The sequence below is a fragment of the Ostrinia nubilalis genome, chromosome 23 (assembly GCF_963855985.1).
Source record: "Ostrinia nubilalis chromosome 23, ilOstNubi1.1, whole genome shotgun sequence".
NCBI lineage: Eukaryota > Metazoa > Arthropoda > Insecta > Lepidoptera > Crambidae > Ostrinia > Ostrinia nubilalis.
In genome coordinates, this window is record NC_087110.1 from 8,534,920 (window position 1) to 8,561,926 (window position 27,007).

At 35.2% G+C, this 27,007-nt stretch overlaps 1 protein-coding gene across 2 annotated transcripts in view; it reads left to right on the forward strand.

The window, feature by feature from the left end:
- The first annotated feature begins 1,012 nt into the window (after positions 1-1,012).
- Positions 1,013-27,007, forward strand: part of LOC135083263 (uncharacterized) — a 30,147-nt gene continuing 4,152 nt past the window's right edge. For both annotated transcript variants that reach the window (XM_063978001.1, XM_063978002.1), the window contains exons 1-5: positions 1,013-1,182; positions 18,354-18,725; positions 25,633-25,776; positions 26,105-26,200; positions 26,759-26,871. In XM_063978001.1, the coding sequence (XP_063834071.1) occupies positions 18,603-18,725; positions 25,633-25,776; positions 26,105-26,200; positions 26,759-26,871 (476 nt within the window). In that variant the 5' untranslated portion in view covers positions 1,013-1,182; positions 18,354-18,602. The remainder of the gene's footprint in view (positions 1,183-18,353; positions 18,726-25,632; positions 25,777-26,104; positions 26,201-26,758; positions 26,872-27,007) is intronic.

Consider the following 27,007-nt stretch of genomic DNA (forward strand, 5'->3'; position numbering starts at 1 on the left):
ACCGTTCCAAATGAATAGGTCCCACAGTATTTTTTTAAAATACAGAACTTTAAGGCCTGGACTACCAAGGCGGAGCGGAGCGAAGAAATGTTTTGAATAACAAATCAGATTTCATTTATTTTATTTGAGAGATCTAGGGAAGGGAAACTTCTACGATAGTGTTTATAATTTTCTTAACTTTGGCAGCTATAGTAACTAAAACGATTTCAACGGTCCTTAATGGCTGAACGATCATCAGCTAGTCATAGTGAAACCGATTTAAACTAATCTCATTCTCACTAAAAAGGTGAATGGAGAGTACGTACAGTAACATACCTATTACTTACTCACAATAAAACTGATGTAGACCACTTTTAGGGAGCACCTAAGTCTTCTTTTTATAACACCATTATGGTTATAATTATAGCGGAATACATTCGTTCGGTGTTTCTAACGAGTTTTTGATTTGATCATAGGTAACTAACTACTAACTAGTTGCAAAAGAAGTGGACGCTCCATTTGGAACGAAATTCAGTTGTAAGCCTGCAATAGTGATGGATACTGTTTTTGTTGCAATCATAATACATGTAATGATGTTCATCGTGTTATCAAATTAACAGATTTGTTAGATATGTTTGTAAATTAATTGTGGTTATTAACGTTTAATTAACATTCTAACACGCTAACACCTCATAAGTAAAGATTTACTAAACAAAGTATACCTACTTTTAACTTAAATTTTAACAAGTTTAAAAATTATTAATTTCGTTTAAAACAGACTGAAACTCTTCGATCGATTTTTTTATCGGTCTGAATATTATTCATTTAAAACAAAAGAAAATTAAAAAGTTCGTTATTTACTGGTTAATTAAATAGAAATGATTGCCCGTACTTCCCTACATAGTGAAAGTGAACCAATTTCTACAACCAAACAACAAAGTTAGTCTAAAAATAGGTCATAAATCCTTTTTACACCGCGTAGGTTGACGTAAGCATTTCCCGCCTTTTTACCGCCAATCGCCAGTACCGCGCCGCACGCCTGCGCAGTCGCGCGCGTTCCATTTTTAAATTCAATCGCGTTCGTGTATTTCAAGCCAGTGCGAGTTAAAAAAAGTGTTTATATTTTTTTTGTTTTTGTGAATGTGACATCAAAACTCGTTAGTGATTTCTGGATATTGAAACTTTTTAAGTTGGTCAAAAAAGGTTCGTATACTTTTTGTGATTATGAAGCAACTGTGCAAATAATGTTATTCTTGGGTTTCTTGCGGAATGTTTTTGTTGTGATACCGGTCTGGGATAGTGCTTTAGGCGGCGACCTTTTCAATCGAATGGCGAAGTTAAAATTGCCTAATTTGTTACTAAGGGAATTTACGCAATATGCCAAAGTTTGGATCAATTATTATTACTTATCTAACTTAGTGGATGCTGTAATTTTTTTTATTTATTAAGTAAAATTTTTAAATCAAAGCTTTTTAATTGCCTCAGTTTACATGTCTGTAATGCACATTAAGTTCAATCGTTTAAATAAATTTCGTTATCTAAACACGAAGGCCATTATGAGCAAACGCGAAACAAAAGTACGTTTCGTGATACTTAACAAATTCTATATTGCATACAAATACTCGCATACTGATTTGCATTAGGTACCTATTCAACGCATAGTGAGTGTTAAACCGATTTAGGCCCTTATTAGTTCAAAATAAGGTATAATATGGAAAGACAGCGACTGACAAAAATAGCTGCAAACAAAAGACATCAACGAGTCAGCGAGAATATTTCTTTTTTTTATTTAGGGACGGTCAAGCAGTTGGGTGCCATCCTGAAACCTGTTGTCTTATTTTTTATGCCTTTTGATTAGTTATAGTTACTTTAATAACTGAATATAAAATTAAATATTTATTAAATATTCTGAGATATGATAACAAAAGAGGTCATTGGATATTAATAAAAATATACAAACATCGTTGAGAACTTTGATACCTGCTATTTTACTTTAAATATAACGACACTTAATGAACAATGATTTGTATAAAGTAATAAATTGTTCAGAAAACATGACAGAAGTCTGTATCGTGTAGTTTATAGTCTATATTTATTTACCTTTATAATTGACAAAAGTAAATAAAGTTCCAATAAGCAAATTCATTCAAATATTCTAGTCTAATATAATTGACAATTTCTTTTTAATGTAGTGAACTGTACTTATAACTTGTGATATGAAAAAATATTTTTACTTACATTTTTATTACACTTTCGCTAGAAAGTTATTTTAGTAACATTTTTAATCGTTAAAACATTAAATGTAATTATTTTTGAATTATTTATAGCTCACGCAATTTATATTAATTTCAATAAAAACAAAACTTACGTAATTTATTTATATTATTAGTTATGTATCTACTGTAATATGATTTCACTCATAAATAATAATGAATAACGCATTCAGGTTCTTACGTCATCAATTTCCATTTATTAATAAAACTATTCTGAGTAATTTTCTTCGGAATAGATGGACTATATTATTCATTCACATTTCACATCACATCAAGCTCAATCATTTTAAAAGTAAGATCGTTTGCAGTAATTTAGGCTAGATGACAAAATTTCAATTATTTGTCTGTCAGACAGATAATTAGAAAATATTGGACTCGCATTTTTTATTTTCTTTCATAATTAAATAATATCAGTGCTACGTAAGTAAGTTAATTGGCGCGTTACGTCACGCCTACGTAGACTTTTTACTCAAAAGTGACGTCACGCGACATTTCAACACAAAATAATACTGTAATTATTCGATTATGTAAAAAAATAAAAAATAAGTGTCCAATATTTGTTTATTATCTGTCTGATGGACTAAATAGAATGTCAATTTCATTACCCAGTCATCTTCTTCTTTGCATGGCCCATTCCCATTTTATTTGGGGTCGGCCTTCGGCGTCATGCGTCTCCAGGCGGGTCCTGGGTTGTCTTACTGTCATCATACTTCATCACTCAGTCATCACCCCAATTAAAATAACTTCGCAGTTATAAGACTTATAAGACGTCGATTGGACAAGGAGTTCTAGTTTATAGATGTCTAAAAGATTTTCAAAGGAAAATATTCGATAATACAGCTGTCACCTACTTAGTAGGACAGTGAATAGGTTCGGCTTCTGAATTGAGAATTACAGCTTGAGCATGACGAATTTAATATGAAAGCTCATATTTGATTAGAGGATGAGCACGCTCAAGTCCAAACTCACAACTGAGTCTTCTTAAGTTCTTAGTTTTGTAGGACAGTCAGCGTCAAATAGATGGTGACACCCAAACTAGCCAAAAAGTTTGCGTAACGAACAAATAAGGTGATGTCAACTTTTTGTTCACTTTGGGTGTCACAAACTACAAAGTATTTGACGCTGACTGTACTAGAAATACGTCAGTGAGGACTGTTGAGTAAAACTAAGAGTAGGCGCACACCGTTGATTTTTCGTCGGCCGATAGTTTAGTCGGGCAGTTGATCAGTATGGGCATGTATGGGAGTGCGCACACTACGCCGATTCGATTTGGCCGATTCTTCATACAAAATAAAATCGGGCACAACTATCGGCCAACTAAAAATCAACGGTGTGCGCCTACTCTAAACCGATCTAGATGCAATCATCGCGCTAACGTCGGTTGCAGCGGGACCACATAGCACACAGCTATCTGACAGCTCGACACGTGACTGCGAGCATGGTCATCATTCATTCTAACCACCTGTCAGGGCTGGCAAAAACTGGAATTGCATTTCAACATGAGCTTGAGTTGTTATTTTAGTACATATATCGTTGTGGTATATCGATTACGATATCCTCAAAAACTTCCCCAACCCGTCTTGAGTCAGAGGTCGGAGTGTAGGCAAAATTTTCCATTGATTTCAGCGAATAAATAAGTCGTGCTCCTCCTGCACTAAATTACCTGATGATGGATAATAAAAAAACAACGTGATTTTTCACACTAATTGTTTAGGATGTTATTTGTAATTATTGCTAAAAATGATAAATGTTGTTAATAAATCTCAAAGTTTTTTCACGATGGCGATACCGGCTCCAAATCCGATATTTTTTGCACGTAGTCTAAAAAGTGTGTTTTGAATTACGCAACATGGCCAATTAATTAATTAAGTAAATAAATTAATGCAATTAGTCAGCAGGTCTGTCCGACCCGATTGTGTCATGTTATAGATGCCTGAGCTAAAAGTTGGCACCAGTGTTGTGACTTAAATGGTTAGAGACTTAATAAAATATAGGCAAATATGCCATATTTGGCTGGGCAGCGTTCGCGAAACTTCGCGATATTCTCACGTCCGAAATACCGCAGTGGCTCAAGACAAAAGTCTTTGACCAGGGTGTGTTGCAAGTTATCGTATTAGATTTGAGAGGTGGTCGTTTACTATGGGCCTCATAAGAAGGCTTAAGGTCACCCAAAGGGCGATGGAGCGTGCTATGCTCGGAGTTTCCCTATGTGATCGAATCAGAAATTAGGACATCCGCAGGAGAACCAAAATGATAAAATAGCTCGCAGAATCGCTAAAATCAAGTGGCAGTGGGCGGGGCACATAGCTCGCAGAGCTGGTGGCCGCTGGGGCAGAAAAGTTCTCGAGTGGCGGCCACGAGCCTGTTGACGTAGTGTGTGCAGGCCTCCCACTAGGTGAACCGATGAAGGTCGTGGGAGGTGCCTGGATGCGGGCGGCGCAGGACCGGTCTTTGTGGAAATCCTTTGTCCAAGTGGACGCCATTCGGCTGAAACGAACTAATAACGAGTGCCATATTTGGTATTTTAAATAACCCCCTCAGTCCAGCACGGACACAAGATTTAAACTTGGCCCTTTGAGCCGGATGCCAAAGGTATGTAATAATTGTAAGGTAATTGGTATGATTGCTTTTGGAGGGATGGAATGGAATTCCTGATAAGTGCCAACCCTGGAAAGAGGTGCGATTGTAATAAAGATAAAGATAAAGATAAAGATAAAGATATTTATTTACATAAACATGTGTGAAAACATATTACAAAGCAACATGATTTGGTCTTACAGTTTTAACAGGTGATAGGTACAACATGTTTTACCAAGATATTGGCATGTAAATCGGATATCGGTATTTCTGCAACGAGCTGAAACGGCATCTAACTGTGCACTATAAATGCACTGCGAAGATACATGTGGCTATCTAAAACTGTTCAACTAAACAGATTTAAAGAAATATCTTAAAAAAACAAGCCAATGTTTTAATCGTCCAATTAAGATATGGAGCTAATTTTTTTTATTTTTCAACGAAATTTATTTGTTTTATAATTATAAATGGGAGCAATTGAAAATAAATCATTTGCCATAGTCACGAACCACTAGTGTTTACGGACAATTCATTTTCAATAATTGTTTAGGTGACTGCTTTTTAGTGGTGGCTCAGAGAGAGACTAGATAGCAGGTATCAAGTCCTTGAAGGAATGTGCGTTTTTTATGGGACAGGAGGCAAATGATCACCTGTTTTATCTTACTTTTACACCTTGTATAGTTCCACCACTCCAAGCTACAACTAACCTCACCAAACTATATTTCTTGAGTTTCTTGCGCTGCTTCTTCTCAGCACTGGCCCATTTATTGTCCTGAAGCAGTAGTAGGGTTAATACTGGGACGTGTAAAAGTGCTTTTTAAAAGCCTACACGCACAAATAGAGTTTTATATCACAAGTTCAAATCTTTTTTACGATTTTTGCTAGCGAACTTTAACGACCTTCCTGTTACACCCAAGTCAAGCAAGTTATCCATTACATTATGCAAGTGCTTACTTAATAGACCATTGTAGTCCGATGATTCATTAGAGGCTTTGTAGACGCGTCCCACGGAACTGGTGTCTTTTTCTTGTTTGCTATTAACAGGCCACCGACACCGGCTCTGTAAAAAAATCATTAAGACGTTTGATTAGTTAAGACTGCTCGACAATGCTAGGAAAAATCATTCCTAGGTATTTGCATATCACTTGAATAAATTACAATCTAATGAAAACTTATTCAATGATTTACTTACATTGAATTTTGAAGATTTGGGTATAAAACAAGTAGGTAATCATTAAGACGTTTAATAGTTGAGACTGCTCGACAATGCTAGGAACAATCTTTCCTAGGTATTTGCATAAGGTAAACGGCTACTAGTTCGTGATAGTACGTAAGTTCGTAAGTTTTTTTTCTAGCTCAAATAATAAGCAAATGGAATATTATTTATAAAAATTCTTCATCACTACAAAAACTCTATTCTTTAAGCTATCTTAAAAACCAAGTACCAACATTGTGGCGCCAAAAATGAGAGCAATACGAAGCTTCAAACTCTCAGAGAGCCAAAAACAGCCGTGCGGCGTGAAAAGGTTGCTCTCACCGTAAGGTTAGCACTCCAACTTCTTAAGCTTATAGAAAGGCGAAGGAACGTCCATTTGAATAAAACTTATAATAGTGGTTTCATCTGTTCCTTGACAATTGATTTGGCTTAGAAAAAAGTTATAAGAAAACGTAGAATTCCTTTAAAATTGCCATTAATTGATTCACGAAATAGCGTACATATTATTTTTCGGGTGTCCCCTATTTCGTGACACTACCGAATCAAGGATATTATGGGTAACATTTTGATGCTTGGTTTTTAAATAATTATTTATGATAATTGAAATGTAAGTTATGAAACAAATAATGCAATTATTTAAGTTTCTCATGACCTAAATTCGGTATATGTTTCGTTCACTAGAATTTATATGACACGACTTTGAAGTTCACATAAATGGCAAATTTTAAGATAAATTAGCATAAGTACTACCAACGTAATTTTGGTTTTAATTCGATTTGTTTTATTTATATTTGTTATTTGTATTGTATATGAGATAGATAATAGTTAATTGACACAATTTGACAATAATCCATGAATTTTACTAGGGGAATTTGGAATAATCAGTATCACGAAACAAGATACCGTATTATTGTTACTTTTTTCCAAGTTCGTGATATAAAAATGTATAGTGTTAGGTACTTTTATGACACATACCATCAAAGAAATCGACATATTTTTCAGTTTTTTTTAATACTTACCTACCTAAGAAATTAATTAATTACTTACTTTTTATTATGAGTCATTGGCGTATCTGGGGTTATTTTCAGGGGGGGGGGGCTACCCTCACTTGAAACAGCTCCAGGAGTGGGATTATGGGGAGGAGGGCTTAACCCCCCCCCCCCCCCCCCCCCCCAAACATTTCTAATGGCTTGTATAAATATTTTCATTCACATACTTATCGTCAGAAATAACAAATCAAAATTTTATGGGTACTAAGGGGGGGGGGGGGGGGGTAAGTCCTCCCCACCCTTCTAATGGTTATATAAATATTTTCACATATTGTTAGAATTAACAAATCAAAATTTTATACTTAGGTACGTACCTAGCTAGACTCACATTATTTCTCATAAATATTTCAGGTAAGTATTATCGTCAATTTCACACAATTCATTTATTCTAAATATACATTATCGTTTTTAATATATTAAACCCTTATTCATTATTAAAATATCCGAACTCGATGCCTAAAACCGTATCCCGAAATAGGGGACATGAGTTCACGAACTTAGAAACAGAGCAAAATTTTATCACGAAACAGGATCCAAACAAGAGGTCCGCAGAACAATTAATATTAAAAAAAGTTCAAACTGTATAACTATAAATTATGTATTAAGTTACTGTCAAAAGACCAAAGTTTAGCATACAAAGGGTTTCATAGTGATATCATGCTTGGTTATTTTTAAATAAAATGTTAAAGTCGTAAGAGCCTTAATATACCGAAGTAGGGGGCACTTACCTTATCTCTTGAATAAATTACAATCTAAAGAAAACTTATTCAATGATTTACTTAAATTGAATTTTGAAGATTTGGGTATAAATCAATTAGTAATTAATTGGTCTAAGCATCACATAGTTTCTTAACAATTGGGAACACTAAGTGTACATCAGTGTTTATGACATGTAAAACAGATAAAAAACATGTCACCTCTTTCTGTAATTGGGTAGAGAAATGGTAATGCACCACTCTACTACTAGTTCCATTCTACTCATTTCTTACAGTTATTTGATATGATAGATACCTAGTCTAAATAGACAGAGTACATGATTAATATTTGCAAGATTTTGCCCTATTTTATGACCGACAACTTAATCACTAGTGCTTTCAACATTTCCTCCATCAAGTGACATTTAACTGAATTCCGTTGAGCCTATATTTTAACTGGCTAGCCTTGACTTGAACTGTGGTTTATTTTTGCGTGTACTAGTGCAGTTTACTGAGACTCCGTATTTGGTCAGCATAAAATGTGCAATCATTGTAGGTATAGGTTTTGGTACCTGTGCAAAACTGGTGGACCAATACATTCATAGCACAGTAGTGCGTGCTCACTACTGTACCAAAATCTTATGTACCTCGCACAGCTAAATAGCATGTTGGCATATCTTCAGTTTCACCATATAATAATCTTCATTCTTCTTCTAAACGTAGAACAGAATCAAGTCGAAGACCTCTACCTCTTAAACACCAGAAACTTGAATTAAACAGGTTTTCCCCATGACTCAGAGCGTTTTGTCTAATCATTCATTAATTTGTCGATTTATTTAGATTGTTAAAAACTTATTTGAGGCAGGCATTGGCACACAGCTGATGCTATGCGGTGTGATGAAATCTAGACATTACTTATCTGTTTTACCATTGGAGTTTTACAACCATAGATTAATTTTCTGGACGATGAGTTAGTTACCTGTTACCTGGGATGGAAAATTATCTGATTTTTAATGCTAGGTATGTGTGGCATTGCAGAGTTCCTAACTATGCTTAAATATTGCTATGTTTTCAATTAAAACAGACCAATAATTCACAATTTGGTTTCATTTATTTACAAAAAATAGCGAGCTACAAATAAAACAGTTAACCACAGTCAATCTACAACGCAAAAATGCTAAGAATTCTGTACCATTCACGAACATGTCATGATGCAATACTTCGAATATGCAAATATTACTCTGACTCAAGCGATTAGCATGTCTGCGTGGGTGTCACCTCTTGCTTTAATTACATCTAATATCAACCTTAATTCTTTTACCATAAGGCTGTTGTAACAGAGTTATCACAGATAATGCAAATTTCTTTGTATTTTTAATAAATATGACCAGCAAAGGCAACAGGTTTCGCTGTGAATGATTCGTGTTAAGGTTAAAAAACGTTTTGTCACTTAGTTAGTAATTTTAAGGGTCAATTTTGTCTTCTTATATTGTGTGGGTTCATAAAAAATGGGGTCACACCACAACCCTGTGTGATAGGTCTGATTTTCTATACGCGTCTCACATGGGTCATGTTTATCAGATGATTGTTGTAGGTACTTAGATGTTTCTCAGAATTGGAAACTGAGATTTTACCAGTCTGTCGCTATTTAACAACAATATTAACAGCATTGTTGTGTTTTGGCAGTAGGAGCCTGAAGTTAAGACGGGCTGTTCCTCTGTGGTTGAAAATTCTGGTTGAAGTACTCTTTTTCCTTCTGAGCCAGATAATTGTTTCCAGATGAGATGCGAACCAAGCGCTTTTCCGATGTGTCTTAAAAATACACTCAATTTAGTTGCATCCAGTAAGAATTTTAAACTACTAAGTAAGTAATTCTGTATTCCACTTTGAAATACAGACAATCTCGAATAGTATTTCTTTTTGCATAATTTTAAATGCAATGCACATTTGCTTTATAAACCGAACAAAGCACCGGCATTCTCGTATCTTTTTACCACGATAAATAAAATGGTAAGAGTACATAACTAAATAAAGAGTAAAAAACCTTTATAGACCTTATCTCCGCAGGCTCGCGCTCATAAAGACATGCAAATGCCCAGAGAGAAGCCTTAGGACGCGGCTACATTGACAATAAATAGTCATCATCATTTCAGCCACAGGACGTCCACAGCTGAACATAGGCCTCCCCCAATGATTTCCACATCGCCCGGTTGGTAGCGGCCTGCATTCAGCGCCTTCCTGCTACCTTTATGAGGTCGTCGGTAAAGTACGAGTATCTAAAAGGCAGAAAACAAAGAGAAATAGAGCTCTCTTAGAGAGCTAGACTAGCTAGAGGAATGCCTATTTGGGACGTGTTGAAACAGTAAAAAAACTAATTATGCAATTCGTTCCAAATCCGGATGCCTAGAAGTTTAGATAATTTAATTAATTACAATTCATTAAAAAATCAATTTGATAAGGTTGCATATAATGTAGGAACTCTACGACATAAACATTAATGTAGAATTTGTAGATTGTAGACGCGCCCTTAGCTTTTGCAATCGTGCGAAAGAAAACAATTACTATAAAAGTAATTCTTTTGGCATAATTAAGTCGGTTTAAATAGTAATAAACTGAATAAATGCTTGAATTGAAACGTTTTATTCGCGCTAATAGACTTCTACGGGTTGTAGAGATCCAAAGAGATTGGATTTATTTTAAATCAACTTTGTAAAACTATTATCTCTAAATGTTACAATAAGAATTACGCAACATCGCACGATTTGAAAAAAATATGGTAAAATGGTTAATATGTGAACCAGTAGGACGCTAATTTTGATAGGGAAAAGGTAGAATTCTTTGTTATTGGAATATCTACTATACTCAGTCAACATTATATTCCTTCATAGTCTCTATTGCACGCACGACCCTCTTTAATTTTCTAGGGAAATGGATGATTTGGTTTACACTCCCCACACTGGCCAGACGGGGTGGAGAGTCCTCAATTCAGACTTCAATAAATTACTTATACATTCTCAACGAGTCGAAACTTTTTTCTAGGCCGACAATGACATTCAAGTCTAGGTCAATTACAGGATTTGGACTAAACAATTTACGCGTCAGGTCAGACTGTCGTAAGGTCGAGAGTCCCTCGTTTTTCTTCTGTATTCTCATGCAAAACGCGTATTTACCCTGCCCCCGGTACAGTTCTATGAACCCTGGACATTTTGTCTTCGCCTCACGTCTCAGAGCCATATTATCACGCCTCGGCGGATGCCGGGTTAACTGTTTTGCTGACGTTTTTGTAAAATGAACTCTATTTTTGTCGCAACTGGGTTGGTTATTGGGGTCATATTTGCTGTTTTTGGAGGGCTTGAGATATGGCAAGTGTTGTAGGGCAGGTGTAACTTTGATGATTAGATAAGTCTCTTGTCTTCGCTAAACATGATCATAGTTAAAGAATCTTTTTGGTTGAAGAAAAATACTCGTTTTGTATCGAAATCGCGGTTTTTATCAAATGTCGCATGGAATTTCGTGAGTTTCGTGACCATATTGTTAAAATTTAACATACCTAATGACAAAAATTCCTAATCAACCAACAGTCAGTAATGTTCAGTATTTTTAATCCACTTCATATCAACTCTCAAACAACCAATGAATGCGCTTCAAGTTAGGTAGGTCGTAAAATTATAAAGTCTTTTTTAACCATCAATTAAGTAAATACAGACATCACGAGAGCTTGCTAACGGCATCTGCGACCATTAAAACTCTTTATCAACATAATCTATTCAGTTTCGCGTCATAAAGCTCGACCCACTGATTCTGACGTATTCGCTAATATGCGGCCATACAGTTACGTACAATAAGGTAATAATATCCCATAGTAACCATTACCTAATGCATTGCATCCTTCCGCGTTGCATCGACTATTAGAGTTTTTCACGCAACCAGAGCAAATCACGCGCAGGTTTCGCCGTTACGCTCGCACATCTGCGAAAATTGGCCTGTGGGAGAGCGACAGTCGTGGAACCAATGAGGCGGGTAATGACTGATAAACAATAGGGATGGGTTTACTGGAGCGCGGTAAAGATTAGCTCTAGGGCTTTTACAGTTACTTTTGTTCCTGTATAGGTATAGGCTAGATAGACTTTCTCGATCCGAAAGTTCTGGGTTATACTCCTAAGTGGGGCACACAGGTTATCCCTTTCAGCTGGTCTGCCCGGATGGGCCATGTCTATTATCATTGGCTCCTAAATCAAACAATAGGTTTGGTGACATCAAGGTCACACGATAGGTGGACAAATAATGTATATTTTAAAAGATGTATCTCAAAGATATGCACATCAATGTGTAACCTACCTTAACACCGATCTTTCAGAACTTGTAATCTCAACAAAAATGTAGGTTGTCTGATGAGCTAAAGAAATCTTGGATTGCATACCAATAAAAACGACTTGTGACATAAATGACTCATTATTTAAAATCCAATTAATTATTATGATAACAGAGAAATGAGGTTCAACTTAACACCTGTTTAAATTTTTTATCAACCTCGTTATTGCTTTGTAGAGTAATGATTTAATTTCGTTTTCTCCCAAATTGACTTATTACGCCTGTGAAAGCCGATAATGACAAAAAGAGCCAGAAGAAAACTTTTTAATAAATCAATCATTGATTGATTGATGAGTTAGACAAAAAATCTATTTCAAAGAATTGTTAATAACTCGTGAATGATATGTTTACAAGTTTACAATACTAATTAATTTGACAAGCTATTTGATTTGAAACTTGGGTTAATCCTCTCGTAGAAAATCAGAAGAGTTAATTAAAAAACATGTCAACCGAATTAAAAACCTCCTTCCTTTTTGAAGTCAGTTAAAAAGAATAGCATGCTAGACACAATAGAAATGTCTCCAATCTCCCAAAAATTTTCTTTAGCAAAAGATATTTTTCAGCAACATTGCATCTGTTACAATAGAAGTTTATGGCATCACTCGGCTTCTATGGAATCGTGAAATCTGAGAGCCTCTGGTATTGTCTAAATAATGCAGTGACTATTAAAAATATTGAGAGCAAATTGCGTAGTACCGGGCTGGCAACTGCTCTATGCTGCTTGCTTCTGGATACAATAATATAGGAATAGATACTTTACTTCACAAACAAGGAAACGCAGTAAATATATACATTATACAGCAGCAAAGCTGAGTTCAGTGAACTGAGATAAGGACTTTCCCTGCGGAAAGCGAACAGATCGATTTGTCAGGGTGACGTCACGCTGTGCGTGCACAGACTTTGGAGACAAAGCTACGTGTTTGTAGTAAACTTAAGTGTAAAGTGAAAAGTGCTTAACTTTTTTGAGATCAGACATACTTTTAGGCGACTTTCTGACTCTGACATAGGAAGCTTTATCGCTCTTCTACTGAAAATATTTTCTTGGAAAAAGGTTGACTCAACTTTCAGTATCAGTCATATGTGCATCTTTTTCTTAAAGTCAAATGAAGCTTGCTATGTCTTTATCCTATTTCATTGTGTCCTACTTAAATAGGAGTCTGATTCTTAAGAATCTAACTCGGCCTGTGTGCTGAAAGTACACAAATCACTAAATTCACGTTAACCCCAAGCTAAGCTTAAAAATTCATACTTGTGGAGGAGCTCAGATTCACCATAAGAATCCACGGTGGGATATGATTTAACTACAGACCTTCGTATCAGCAGTTTGACATTGATATCTTTGGGCTATTGTCGCTTTGTGTTTATTATGTAGGTAATTCAATTTTTATTTTTGTGTAATTTAGGATTTCAGTTAAAATAAATGGTTTAATTTCTGTGACTAGACTGCGTGGCGTCTTTCAAGTCAACAGGAAAATTTATGTAGAGCTCAATTATTCATTAATAAATAAATTATCTTAATAATTATCATAACCAGTATTCAATTTGCCATTATTGTGTTTATTTTTAGACAGATTTTTATTTCATTGTAAAATACCAACATATTTATTATTCACTGTTAATTTTTTACTAAAGTTTTAATTAAAAAAATAGATAAATGAAAAATGTGGAGGACATCGCGTCCGTAACATTTCTTCTAATAGAAAACGATTCGTATATTTTCACAAACATTTTCTATTCTTCTTCGCGAGTTAATTGATTAATTAGTTATTTAATATACGTTACTTAACTGTATTTAATGAACATACATAACAAAAAAATAAATTAATAAAATTCTTGTCGCTCGTATAGCAGCTGTCTAAATTGATCTGCCAATATTATTTTAAAATCCAAACGAGAAATTTGAAAAGTTCCGGAGACTGAGGGAAAACTGCGGAAGTGAACGTATTTTTTTTCATCATCATATCAGCCTTAGGACGTCCACTGCTGAATATAGGCCTCCCAGTTATTTCCATAATGATCAGTCTTTATACGAGGTCGTGGGTCTACCTATATTTTCTATGGGATTTTAAATCATCACTTTAGTAACTACAGGCCACTGTCTTTAGTTATTGACTCCACAATCTTCGGAAGTAGGTGGTTTAGCAAGACAATCAAATCAGTCGTCAAGGCCCACTCAACGATGTGACAAATCGTTCGCCTTGCCCTTGCATTGTGTGTCTGACAAGTAATAATTGCGCATAAATTGATTACTGAATACTAGAAGCACTCATTAATAAGCTGTTAGTTAAGATTTAAAATTAATTTTACGCGTTTTTTCCTTACAACATTTACATACAACGTTGCGTTTCTTCCTTAAAACGTAGGCAGCAAAACTTTTTGATAGGAATTCTATAGGCGTTTGAAATTGCTGATGTGGTAATGGTGCATAAATTAACCACACCACGAACATAGTAATTAGTTTTACGGATGATCATAATGATAACGGTGATGATGATCTACACGCACCTTTGTTTGGATGTTTTCCATTAGATACAGCGGAAAAGATGGACGCAAATTGTTTGACCCAATAAACTCGTACCTCTACATAATGTTTTCACGAATAATTTTCTTACGCGTCTATATCAAGTTACGTTATTTGTATAGGTGCGTTCGGTTACAACATCTGTTACTGGGCTATACCTACTTAAAGCAATAATTAACAAGTATACCTACACTATTTTAGTACCTATAGATAGAGGACAGATAACCTTATAAAGGTAGCAGGAAACTTTTAAATGCAGGCCACTTCCAAACTGTCAATTTGGACATCCTGTGACTGAAATGACGATGACCTAGTATAGTTGACTCAGTTTCTTCCGCCACTTCTTCCCAGCACCAGCCCATATGTTGTCCCGAAGTGGTGGTAGGGCAAGCAAGGGTCGCGTATAGGCGCCCTGGAAAGGACCGAATAAAAGATTTGAATTTGAAGTTTGACTTAGCACTAGCAGTGTCTCAATTCAAGCAATATCTATGTACTCGTATCAGCAATACCCCTTTTGAGAGATATCGAACTCGAGTCGATGTCTCTCTGAAGGGATGCGCGAAGCCACAATAAGGGCTCTCGCGGAAGACCAGTTTCTTGACATGCCCTTACGAGAATGTCAGGATAAATGCTGAGCGGGAGCCTATTGACACAGTGGCCCACTATTTTATATATTTGTTTTGTGTTGTTATTGTTTATAATTTGTGCTTACTGTGTTCAATAAATTCTATTTCTTTCTTCTTTCAATATCTTCTAGACAACCTTCTCAAGCTTACCTACACTTTAATTAATAACCTTACGTTACGTTCGCAATTACATGTCAAGACTCAAGACACAACCTACTTGATCCGCACCGAAGACTGACTTTGACCCAGTTCGGACGAGAAAATTGCTGCCAAATAATTATGACTTACAACCATTACGTATGTTCTATAGTTATCTGATTATGATCTCAATCTCCGGTCGGTAAGGAACAGATAAGACGAAAGATTTTAAATAATTTAGAGCACCTTTTGTTTGCGAGGTTTTAACGTTCTTTATTAGGGTTGATAGGTTCGTTTTTTTTGTGTGTTAATAATACGCAGACGTAACAGTACTTCAATTTTAATATTAATGAGATTGGGCAATCATTTTAATACAGTAGAGAATTTTACAGTCGCAGGTTAGCTATTGTAGAGACTGCCCTTCGAAGATTTCTGATAGATAGTTTTGCATATTGTAAGACGTGCAATCGAGCGTATTCTTATTTTCTAAGATTGATTTAACTATTCTTTAAAAATAATATCTTAGTAATAATCATGATATAATAATGAAAGAAATAATGCATACTTTAAATTAGTGAAGCACGTAGTTAAACGGTTAAATAACTTACTTTACCTATAAAAAATAGTTTAACATGTTTCGTTTCGCCCTTCGCACGCACCAACAGAAGCCATTTACATACAAAACTTACAGCAAAACGCAGATGAGAGCATAATTCCATACATACAAACAAACAATAAGCTTCCCATCGTTTACGTTCTCACAATCTGTTGAAGAAACGCGCGTAACGTTTGACTTTGTAAGCGTTTTATTCATTAGGTTCTTGTTAATTAATAAGTTTTATTTGTTTAACTTGACAACCCTTAAGCTATTATAAAATACATACCTACATATTGTTATATTTTTTAATCAAGAACTAGACGCACGAGAAAATAGAGTTTTTAGAGCAAATCAATAGATGCAAGTTAACAACATTAACTAAAATAAATGTCCAACAAGATTTTTCTACAAAACAGTGTTGGTTTCTTTGTCAAACGCTATAACCTGTTTAACGCTATATCATTATTCGAGAATTGTGTTCCTAGTAAGACAGTACTAAACATTGTATTTCAATTCCGATTGTTTAGTTTTCAGCAGTCGATATCAAATACATAGGTAATTTATGTAATCTACTACAGCAGGAGCATCATTGATGAAAAGACGAACGAATAGTAGGAAGTTTCATGACGTACCTAGTTAGTAGTTTTAACTCTACAATTTGAACTGGAAAGGAGCTCTGGTCATTAGATTCAGCGTTGGGTAACTACAGAATGTTTTGAAAAAACTAGACATTTAATAGTCTTTCCTTTCCTTTTTCTAATCTAGTATTAAATTTTAAACTTTCGCGTTGCATAACTAATTGAATTAATTTAAACAGGTTTTTACACGATACGCGGATACGAAATTAATTTGAATGTTACCTATCCGCGTATCGCTAAAATCTGTTTAAATTAATTTAATCAAGTTCCTATTAATTAGTTACGCTAATACCAGGCAATCGACCTGTCATGACCGTGAGAGCTGTCAAGGAAAACCTGTCATTTTATTATTGTCCTGATGCGCGTACGCATGTAGGAATGCGGCCATTGCGCAAAGTAACGGTTCGGTTAATAACTGTTTAGAGTTCTTTGGTTTGATATAGAGGTGGTTGTGGTTCGAATCCTGCTGAGAACAAATGTATGGGGAGTCTTTAACTTTTACAAGTTGATATCTAAACAGACAAGCTGTTCAGAATAAAAATTATACTTATTAGTTGAGTGGATAAAATGTGTAAAGTGTAAATGCCGAAAACGTTTTATATCGGTCTTGTTAAAAACGATAATGAGTGTTATTTTGTCGACTAAGGCTGAGTTGCAACATCATAACTTTAACAAACGTCAAAAACTGTCATACTCCATACAAAATGCACCAGTTATAATTACGGTTAAAGTAAGTTGGTGCAACTTAAAATTTTTGCGGGGCTTGCAGCCCTCATTTGATTGCTTTCAACTACTTCAAAATGAGTTAGTGTATTTATTTACTTTTTGAAATACATTACGGCATTTGACTTGTAAAATACCTACTCTCGTAATTTTAACAATTATTTTAACGAACTAGTTCCATACATAATGTAATTAAGACATTGTATGCGCCTATTATTAAATTATGAACTTACGTAAAAGCAAATTACTTCATTAAGGAAGATTCAGCAAGTTCAGTAAGGCATTATGGCATGTCTTTTAACTTTAGTTACGAGTAATGCAAATTGCGACCCCATAGTCAAATGATTATACCTAATTAAGTAAAAATACCTAAACTAAGAAGTAGGCATGTTAAATATTGCAAATTGTGGTCTAATACTGCCACAGGGTTACTTACCTCTACTAGCTGAATTAGATTATTTTAATTAGAGATTTTTTTATGCAGAACAAGGTAGGTAGACCACAAACACACTCTGATTTTATGTGAGACGCAGTGTAGGATGGTTGTGTGAGTGCCTTCACTCTCGCCTTAAAAAGGTCGTGAAAAGGATTTTATAGGCAGGGCCAGATTGTCAGTTACAATGAGAAAAATAAGTAGTATCTACTGAAACATGAAAGGGGCCTACTTTCATTAGCTCAGTTGGACATTTCGTGCATTACATAGTAAACTTGAGCAATTAAAAGATAAAACGTTGTAGTCGCTGCAAAATTAATAGCGTGTACGAAATAAATATTACTTTGAATTATGTATTGTGAAATTATACAGAATTACGATGGAGTACAATCTCGTAGAGAGCAAATTGATTTGGTTCGTAAATAAGATTTTTATTTATTTGGCTACTTGACTTTTAAGATGTTCGTGAGTAATTAATTAAAAATCGTAATTAATTAGAGTTTTTCTTCATTCCAGACTTCCACATCAAGCTATAAGCAAACTACACGAGAAAAGAAAACCATCATTTCAATTCATAACATTGAGAAGATGTAGTATTTCAAACACTTCCAAACTCCTTAGAGCTCGGCCTTTTTATTTCTAAAAACAACTGGCTGAAAAGAGAAGCGAAATAAAAAGAAAAATGGCAAGACTGCAGTTTTGTGATGAGTGAAATTAAGCTTTAAGGAGTAGAGTATAGGAATGAAAGTCGTGTAATTAGTAAGGATGTCTGGCAACAATGACTTGAGTGAGGTGGAGTCGCCCAAGGCTCGCATGAAGCCGGCTGTAAGCAGGATATTTTGCTGCAGCGTCACAGCCGCTTCAGGGTTCATCGCAGCGTATGCTTTGGTGAGTAAACAAGGGTTAACGAAAATGCAGTTGAAGTAGAATAGACCTTAAGTCAAACTTGGTAGAGTAGTTTATCACTTGGTGTTGTTACTTTAATAAGATAAAAGGTAGAGTTCGAGAATAATGTAGTGGATAACTTTTTGAACAAGCGGATAGAATTGGGTAGAGTCAACAGTGTGTTTTCATTATTACATTTAAGTACCTATATTTTAAATTATACTCGTTATCTATTATTATGTAAACTAAACTAACTCTGTCTGATCGTTGTTACACGCCTCATTAACGTTGACTAAATAGTGTATGAACAAAATTGTTACTTTAGTAAAACAAACAAATTATTACCGCAAATGGCGTAATCCAAAATGAAAGTTGGGCAGTGAAGGATCGAAATCCACACGATAGACGAAGGCGCGGGAAAAAGTAATTAAATTAATTACTAAACACACTAGTTACCTTTTCTATTTATGGACCTCATTAAACGAATACGGTCGTATTAATCAATGATCCAGACATCTTGCCCTGGTCTAGATCTATAACAGCTTAATTAAAAACGAGAGAGAGGGCGCTGCTCTCATGTAAACAAACAGCTCCGTGTTTCGTTACCTTAAAAAATAGTAAAACTCGAAAAAGTGTAATACAAACGTTTGATTAATAAAGTAAAGACTCTGATTAAGAAGTGATAGTGTTATCTCTATGAATAAAGCACAATTAATAACTAAAAACTAAGAAAATATGTGGACAGTCTAAGTTCAGCTAAAACTTTGTTGTGAAGTGATAACATCTACATATTTTTGTGACAATACTTGAGAAACAACACAGTGAAGCAAAACAATCCCAGTGTTGATTGCTAAAAACAGTTTTGTGATATAATTCAAGAAACCTAAATCTGTTCCATCTTTAAATTTCACACTTACCTACTACATAATCTATTTGCGATCAATCAGCGCCATCTGGTGAGGAGTAGTTCACTTAATTACTCGAAGACAACCATCATCACTTGAAGTAAATAGTATTTACCAGCATACAACGCCATCTAGTAAGGAGTAGTAAAACTAACTACTCGACGACAGCCCTTACTATAAATAAATTACCATCAATCAGAGCCATCTACTGGCGAGTAGTATACCGCATCTTATACTTAAGTAATCGAGTGAACCTCACCAAAAGATGGCGTCCCAAAGGAATGCTGAAAATATAAATAAATGTGCAGCTTGTTTGGGAGAAATCAATCATAGAAGATTTCTTGTTTGCATGAAATGTTCAGGAAAATTCGATTTACCATGCGTTAATGTACCAGAGAAACGTTTCTATAATACAATGACAGCGGAACATAAGAAAAACTGGATTTGCCCAGAGTGTAAATCTAAACAGCCGAAATATGATAATACAAATACTCCTGTTCGCAACCAGATGCCAGCCTTGGATGACGAAAATAAACCACAAACTTCAAATGAAAATATAACATTCAGAAAAAGAACAACCAGAAACATTGACCTATCTGAGTCCATTGCTATAGATGACTCGCCGCCGCAGGGAGATACACTGCTGATGTTCGATACCACATCATGTCAACCAGAGGAGAGCTTGTTGCTAACAGAAATACGCGAAATTAAAAAACAGCTAACAATCCAGAACCAAAATCAGGAGAGCTTCAAAAATGATTTATCAGATACAATTAAAACAGTTTTGGAAGGAATAAATACCATAAATAACAAACAAAAATTATTAGAAACTGAAATACAAGACTTACGTTCTACAGTTCAGGACAACTCACACAGAATAAGTGAACTTGAAAAAGAAAATAATAAACTTCGTCAAGATCTACAAAGAAGAGCTCTAAGTCAGGATTCTGCAAACCACAGTATTTTGCCTGGATCACCTTCAACAACTACGATGCAGCAACAGAAACCAGCAAGTGCCGTAGATCACAAAAATGAGATAAAAAATGCTCCAGTTAAATGTGCTGATGCAGGAGAGAGATGCAAGTTCCTGGTTTTGTATGGATTAAATGAATATCATCATGAATCTGATATTGAACTGTATGACAGAGTACTCGCAGTTTTTCGAGATATAACTCATACAAATTTGATGGGTTATATTGAGGAAATGGACCGTATAGGCAAAAAAGGCTACAGAAGACCCCTAAAAATAGAATTACTTAGCAAGCGGATGGTCAAATACCTGCTTTCATGTAGGAATATGTTCAAGAATTCTGGTCTATGGATCTCTGAATATCTTGACGAACAGGGGCTACGTGAAAGACAGCAGAGACGACTAAATTTCAGAAATAGTCATGAAAAAAGCCAAATAAATACACAGTCAAGGACAAGTCGCGCCAGGTCCACACTACCTACACTATCTCCCACCCAGGGTCAACCTAAAGAAGAACAACGACGAGCGAATAATCACTTCTTTCGCCCGTAATGAAGCCACAATCATATTCCAAAATATACGCAGTATCAAGAATAAAACCCACTTGCTGGAGGCTCTCACTGAAGAACGAGACTTTGCCGCTATCTGCTTAACTGAAACATGGATAACAGCTGTAGCCGTAGCGAGTATGTTTTGTAGAGCTACTAGAGAGGGGGGTGGAACTTGTATACTTTTAAAAAATTATATAGCTTCTAATGAATGTAAGGAAATAACAGACTTGTCAATTGAATATATAATAGAAATAAGCGCAGTAAATGTTCCCACGCTTAATATTATGTTAATTGTAATATATTGGCCGAATAGTAGTAGAGAAGTAATGATTTTTAATATGCAGCTTGAGAAACTTTTGAATATTATAGGGTCTAAGTACTCGAATAAAAATATAATTATTGGCGGAGACCTTAATGTGGATTTTTTAAACGATAATAAACAGTCTAGGGACATAATGAATCTCTTTAAAAGTCATAATTTTACACTAAACGTAAAAGAACCAACAAGAATTACCGACAAAAGCTCTACGTGTTTGGATATATTATTTACTAATTTTGACTGTTCAAATTTTAAAAATAATGTTTGTGAGTTTGGTCTTTCTGATCATAAAGCAATAAGCATTACTCTAAAAAATCAGTGTCAAACAAATTCTAGTAATTTTTATTATGTATCAAAAAGAATTTTTAGTGCAAAAAATATGGAACTTTTTCGATTAGAGTTGAAAACAGTCAACTGGGAGCATATTTTAAAGTTAGACAAAAGTATAAATGAAAACTATGAAGCATTTCATCAAAAACTTATATCTATTCTAAACCAATGTATACCAATTAAAAAAGTAAAAATTCAGATAAAAAACAAACAGTGGTTAACAAAAGGCATAAAAACTTCATGTAAAAATAAACGTCTATTAAAAATATTATCAATTAAAGCAAATAATCCTACTCTTAACCTTTATTGTAAAAAATATGATAATTTATTAAAGAAAGTAGTCCAAATATCAAAAAGAAACCATTACATAAAAACCATGAGAAAAGCAAATAATATTTCCAAAACTATGTGGCAAGTAATAAAGGAAAAAACAAATAGACAAGTAAATAAAAATATTAAAAATATAAAATTAGAAAAGAACAATAGTAAAAATACTACAGACGAACCCAATGAGGTCGCAAACATTTTAAATAAATATTTTGCATCAATTGGTTCCAACCCAACAATAGACAAAGAGCCAATTGGTAGGCCCGTAATCGCAACAAATGACAGTAGGTACTATGTATTTAAACCCAGTAAGCCCACTCCAAGTAGAAAATCTTATTATATACTTAAAAAATAAATCTAGCTTTGGATTTGATGAGTTTCCTCCTAAATTAATAAAATATTGCAAAGATGAACTAATTTTACCATTGACCGACTTAATAAACCAATCATTTCTAGAAGCAACTTTCCCAAATTTACTCAAAACTACGATAATAAAACCTATACCAAAAACAAAAATGCAGACTCAACCTAGCCAGTATCGTCCAGTGGCTTTATTATCCACGTTTTCAAAAATTTTAGAATCAGCAATGGCAAAACAACTGAACTCTTTTTGTGAAAAATTCGCAATTTTTCATAATAGTCAAAATGGTTTTAGAAAGAAAAGATCAACCACAACTGCGCTTTTTGCTTACATACAGGAGATTCTCAATATCCTGAATAATAAAAAATATGCAGTCTCGTTGTTGCTTGATCTTAGCAAAGCCTATGATATGGTTAACCATAGGATATTGCTCAAAAAACTATTTGGTATTGGAATACGGGGTAAAGCCCATGAGTGGTTGTCCACCTACCTGGAAAATAGGGAACAAGTAGTTACTATTGAGTATTTTGAAAGTAATAAAAAAACATTAAGTAGATATTATTCACAAAAAATAAAAACTAATTGCTCTATACCTCAAGGTAGCGTCTTGGGATGTATATTATTTTTGATATACATAAATGATTTGCCACAAATTACAACAGAGAAGTGTATTTTGTACGCTAACGATATTAATATTATTGTGCCAACTAGTAGCAGCGAGGAACTAGTACAAAAAATAGATATTAATTTACAAAACATTGAGAACTGGTTAAATGAACACAATCTTAAACTAAACATTTCAAAAACAAAACTCATCCAATATCATCCTCACCAGAAAAAACCTTTAATAATAAAATGTAAATTTAATGGCAAATGCGTAGAAGAAGTTGATTCATGCAACCTACTGGGCGTAGAGGTTGATACCTACTTAAATTGGAAACCACACGTAAATAAAATTTCGACTAAGCTATCCAGATTTATTTATGCGCTTTACGAATTAAAAAAATGCACAGATCTAAAAACAGCCACATCTGCATATTATGCCTATGCGCATGCTTGGCTTAGCTATGGAGTGATACTATGGGGGAATAGCACAGATGCCAAGGACCTTTTCATTCTACAAAAAAAATGTGTTAGAATAATAGTAAACATAACTGAAACTGAAAGCTGTAGAAAGCACTTCACATCACTAAAAATATTAACACTAACATCAATTTATATCCTAGGTCTATGTAAATTTGTCAGAGAGAATAAAATTATTTACTCTCAAGCAAAAGAACAATATTCAGCACCCCGTAACTTAAGATACAAAGATAGATTAGCATTACCCGACACTAAGCTTCACCTGGTAAGATCAGGAGTCTACCACATGTCCATAGTAGTCTATAATAAACTGCCTACCTATTTAAAAAATATTGAAAAAGACTCATTATTCTTGGCCAAGCTAAAAGAGTTCCTTATATCAAAATGTCTTTATAGTATTCAGGAGTTCTATAATTTGAGTAGGATGCGATGATGAAGATTATGTATGAATAGGTATGGAGAAACATTATTGTATTTTAATTGTAATGTAAAATTATGTAAACTAATTAATTTTATAATTTATCAATATTAATTATTACTAACTATTGTAGAATATTTAGTAATGTACCTATGATACAAGATTTGCAACACCCTTACAGGGTCATAAGTTGAGACTAAGTTTAAGATCACCACCTATGTACACTTATGAAGCAATAAATAAATGATTATGATTATGATTATAATTTACAACGTCCTACTTTACAAAACAAACCAGTTTACGAATGTTTTTAATCAAGATAAACAAAGCGCACTTATGTAAACCTATTCGTTATTCTTAGCCCATTGACTTAAGAGACACTTGGTTAAACAAGCACCATCCAGTACAAGACGACCCTCGACACCCAAGTTTTGCTTCAAAGAATGAACACACGACGGCTCTAGACGTTTTGGTGCTTCAAAAACCAATACAGCTAGAGCTTGAACTCTTCTTGTAGATGTGAGGAGATCAGGTCAAGATATAGTGGCCAGTCTTAAGGCCATACTGCACAGTTATCTCATGGGATGACGAAACAAAGTGAGAGTAAACTTGTTGCATAAAGCTCCTAGAACACGTGCCGAGATTTTTTATCGGGTGGTGATAAAAAGCCTTGTTTGGGTGCTGAAAAGTAATGAAGAGAGAATAAACGTCTGTGTACCATAAACAAAAGATACTTAACTGACTTGCAGCTTGTGAATCTGACGCCCGATTTCACAAACGATGCTTGCTTAAGTGAAGCAGCAAATCGAACTCACAGCGTTGAATAAAGCTCTGTGACTGGTTCGTGTGTCACCCTGTGCATCCTCGCGCACTGTGACACCTCAAAGTAATGTTTGTGAATACGGGCGTGAGTCCGTTACATTTTTACTATCCCACCCTTTTAGTGTCCAGCTGTGGACATCATTTGGAAGAACTTGACGCCTGGCTTAAGTTGCTAAAAATATTTAGATTGGTTTTGCGGTGTTTTCAAATGCAAAAAGAAAGAAACTGTAAGCGAACTTAATCGAAAGTAAGGGAAAACTTATTTTCAAGGATGACGTAGAATCGACCGAGGAAAACCTCGGACAACATCGTACGAAATTGGCTTCGCTGTTACCCAAATGCGCCACTGACTTATTAGTTAGATGGACATAGCATTTTAAAGATAGTACATACTATATATGTGCGAGTAGTGTACATAGGCAACCTGTATGGAATACTCATGATTAGGTAAGTATACTATGCTATTATGATAAATGGTTATAAACTTTCAAATAACATTGTGTTGTTGTAACTTTGATCATTAAGTCAATGGTGTACGATATGGTTTTATTACAGTGCTAATAGCACTTTCTAAAGGTCATTTAAGAAAGCGACAATTGAGAGCAAATTATTGACAAATTGTTAGAATAATCTTTGCCATTTGTTACCCAGAGAAACTTTTGCCCAATGTTTGCTTTGAATACCTTAGTAAGTTACAAAATTAAGGCTTTAACTAGAAGGAACTCTCTCTATAATCTGAATCTTCAAAGCTTTGTCAAAGTCACTGTAAAAGTTTAAGCTTTTCATCGATCATCAACTGATTCGAACACTTTTTCCACCACCAGGTGGCGTACGCCATCGCGTTGATCTACGAGATCGTCTGGCTGGTGGAGTCGCAGAGCGGGCTGCCTGTACCATCGGTGCTGCTCATGGTGTGCTACTGCATCGTCATCGCCGCCACCGTCACGCTGGTCCATGGACTCATATCGGTAAGCCATACCGTAGGGCAACAACAACCTGCCTGCCCTATTGTACCTTAGGGTACAATAAGGCAGGGCATAGCACGCAGAACTGACGGCTGATGAAGCATCTTGGAATGGAGGCCACGTACCGGCAAAAGTAGCGAAATGATGATGAGAATAGGACATTGATCCACTCGTATGTGCGTGGATGTCTCTTTACAAAAGTACATAAAACGGGCACGGCACGTACGTAATTGAATTTTGTCACAGTAATGCCTCTTGCTCTTTGAGAAAGTATAATTTTGATTTAGTAATTACTTAAGTGTGTAATAACTATTATTGTTTTCTTTTTCAGAAAAATAACATATACCTGTTAGCATGGTTGATAGCTGTAATATTGGTGTTGATCCCAGAGTGCGCTCTAGTCTTTTACATGTCCATTAGTCATTGGGTAAGTTTATTTCATGACATTATCATACTTATACATATTATTGTTATTCAATGCCTCTTTTCAACATAAGTAGGTATGAGCAGCTTCGCGTATTTAGCCTACTTAATTTGCTAAAATGGTAATTCAATCGTATTAAATGCATGGCGAAGATTGATGAGATGATCCGTCCGAAAATGGAAGTTTCACCCTTCCTCAACCACTGAACTGCCTGGCTATTTCTTACTTCCAGTCCAGCCACCTGCCAAAGCAAAACACATCAATTGTGTTAAATTTAGATGAGAATGTAAGTTTAACAAGTCCTACCATTAACAAAGGCAAGCAGAAATGATACCACTGGAAATATAACCTGGTATCTCTAGAGATACTCAGCTGAGTCTGAGACAGGTGATCTTTCCACTAATCACAGAAGTAGTTCAAGAGAGAGTATGATGTTCAGAAACTAAGATGTACTGAGCAGGACTTTGATCATTCGCTTCCAGCTGGTTCTGCTGGCGGTGCACGAAAAACTGAATGAAAAACTTAGTCATCGGATTTTGAACCTTATGTCTTCGCTTCCAGGGTCTACAAGGGGTGTACGGCGGTGCGGAACTAGCGTGCTACGTGGCCCGGCTGCCAGCCATCGTGGTTGGTGTCGTGCTGGTGCAGTCTGCATACGCACTGAGAGAAGCCAGGTGAGATGCCATAATGTACTCTACTCAAGAAGCTTTAAGGTCCATACTGCAAAGGGCAAGGTCTGCAAGGGATATAAGCGCTGAGAGGCCAGGTGAGATGCCATATTGGACTCTACTCAAGAAGCTTTAAGGTCCA